This window comes from Atta cephalotes, assembly GCF_000143395.1.
Source record: "Atta cephalotes unplaced genomic scaffold scaffold00012, whole genome shotgun sequence".
NCBI classification, from domain to species: Eukaryota; Metazoa; Arthropoda; class Insecta; order Hymenoptera; family Formicidae; genus Atta; species Atta cephalotes.
The window spans coordinates 4742379-4745033 of NW_012130076.1; the positions used below are offsets into that span (position 1 = coordinate 4742379).

At 35.1% G+C, this 2655-nt stretch overlaps 1 protein-coding gene across 1 annotated transcript in view; it reads left to right on the forward strand.

The window, feature by feature from the left end:
• The first annotated feature begins 407 nt into the window (after positions 1-407).
• The window catches only part of LOC105617248 (A disintegrin and metalloproteinase with thrombospondin motifs 8-like), a 20310-nt gene continuing 18062 nt past the window's right edge, over positions 408-2655 (forward strand). The window contains exon 1 of the mRNA XM_012198813.1: positions 408-470. Coding sequence (XP_012054203.1) covers positions 408-470 — 63 coding nt within the window. The remainder of the gene's footprint in view (positions 471-2655) is intronic.

The window sequence follows — 2655 nt, forward strand, 5'->3', positions numbered from 1 at the left end:
CTTCACCGAGGGTGTGGCAAAAAATTATATAATCTCATGATTTCTTCATTGCACGGGCGGATAAAGTATTTCTTTCATCCGCTCGCAAATAATAGACGCGACTCTCCTTTTTTTCCTTTGTTAATTCAGCGACAATGGGAAAAGATGATGTTGAGAGATGAATTTTATCTTGTTAATAACACTAAATAGACAGATATCGCCCTAATTAACTTCTCAGGATTCAAAAGAAAACGATAATTTTTAAAATATGTAAATAAATAAATGTCGAGAGCGACAGAGTTTTAAGTACTTCACATTGTCGCGTCCATTGTATTGTTACTAATTACTTTCACTTCATTCCCACTTATGAGACGAAATTTTCTGTTTCAGCGATGTGACGCAACCAGTCAGGAATATTTTTATGCAAAATGACTCGCGCCCTTGTCCTTCTCTGCATGGCCATCATTCTACCTCTCGTACGATGCCACAAGGTAAGATCCCAGTCAAGTATAGTCAAGACGCCCAAGGACATTGTTATCCCGTGCAATTACCTTTTTAAGACAAAGAATACGCGTGCTCGTGAGGACGCGTGCAAGAGGATAATTCTGTTGAATTAAAGCGAACGGCCGCAGAATGCGATGACGACTCTAATTCACGTTAATCACGTCGTTGCGAGGTAAATTCACGGTACGCGAGCAGCGTCTTTTGATTTACGCTCGGGTCTCTATTTACTCAAGTAATATACCCTTCTCTTTTCTTTTTCCGTTTACTACATTTTTACAGAATATAATTTTAATGCGCGCATTTACGCGTCTTGTTTTCGAGAAGTTCTTCAAGAGGACGACAGCGTTCGCTTAATTCGTGCAGACTTAATTTACATGCAGCTCTAATGCTTGAATATTATTTAGCGCGATTACAGCACGAGAAGAATTAATTAGCTTCAATATAGATAATATGGGAAAGAAGGAATTAACGATGCTTCATAATTTCTCGCGTTACTCGCGGTTAATGTTGGGTGCGCCGACTATTTATGAGAAAATTACTCCGACAATCATCGATTATCACACTAAGATCCGCGCAGAAACTTGCAAACGATACGAAGACTCTTGCTAATGTCCTTTCAGCTTATCTGTAATTATTACGTACAATAAAAACTATAAATCGTTTTCATAAACTTATATATCTTTTATTATTTAATCAATTTAAAATAAAGAAATATAAATCTAAAAAGTATTTCTAAGTTTAAAGACTTCAACGCATTTTCCTAAAAAATAAAGATTTCAACTCTATTTATTTCGTTATTTATTAAACAGATTTATTCTCAAGAGTGACAAGATACAAATGTGAGACTTGTTTTATGAAATAGAGCTCGTTAAGATTAATAGCACTGACAACTTGTATATGTACATACGTGTCAATATAGTAACTGTTTCATAATTAAAACAAGTACGCGAAAAAAAAAAGGATTACAATTAATGGCACATTACGACTTAACACGCATCGGTTGAGTGCGTCATCTTGTCGTAGATAATCATCACGAGCGTGGTCAATGGCCGATTCTCCTAACTTACGTAAGAACCTCGCGCACGAAATTGCGATAAAACCATCGAACCATTCGATGTTGTTTAGCCACTTTGCCTTGCTTTCGATTTTTTTCGAGAAAATTTAAAATAATCACGTAATTCTTGTTAAGCTCATACGTGATAACGATTGGCAACAAAGAAAACTAAGAAAGCGCTGATCGAGACAAACATTGTTAAAGCAAAATACAAGTTGACAATTTTCAGTTGTTAGTTTAAAATTTAATTATACAAATTATACGTTCATATTATACGAATTATATATCGAGTTTTGTCATTTTTGAATTATTCGCGAAAATTTAATTTTACACCAAACAAACTTTTTTGTAAGAAAATTTATGACTCATTTATTCTGCATATATAAGATTAATTTAGAAGACTATTGACGAACAATAATCACGGTAATATTTTTATGTGAATGACTGGCATTGTTTTGTATTATTTTATATCCGTATCTGTCAAAATATTATATACATTTCTTGAATCACAATCAATATAATTAATATCAAAGTGCAACTGGAATTATGTCAGAGTAAAATCAAAAGTGCGACGTATGTATAATAAATAAATCATTATACTCGTACAGATATTAAATTATAAGATATGTATTAGTAATAGAAATGTTAAAAGGTTGCGCTTTGTAATTAAACATCCACGTGGGCGAGCACGTGTCTCATCATCGGTAAATCGTGAAAAGCAGGAGAAAAACAACATGAGCATCGATAATAGATACGTTAAACATTGTAATCAAATAAAGAGACGCTTCTCTTGATAGTCGTTGAATCATTTGCGAACCGGTCAGTCGACCATTTGCCGACTTACGTAAATCGCCGGTCATTAGGAAACGGTACAAATAATTACTTTCAAATGAGAAACGATGATTTCCGGCAGTCGTTCCACGTGATTTACATGATTTCGCGATGTATTTGTTGCACCGGAGGAGAGAGAGAGAGAGAGAGAGAGAGAGAGAGAGAGAGAGAGAGAGAGAGAGAGAGAGAGAGAGAGAAGAAGAAGAAGAAGAACGTACGTACGTACGACGACGAGTACGTACGTACGTACGTACGTAACGGTAAACGGTAAACGGTAAACGGTAACG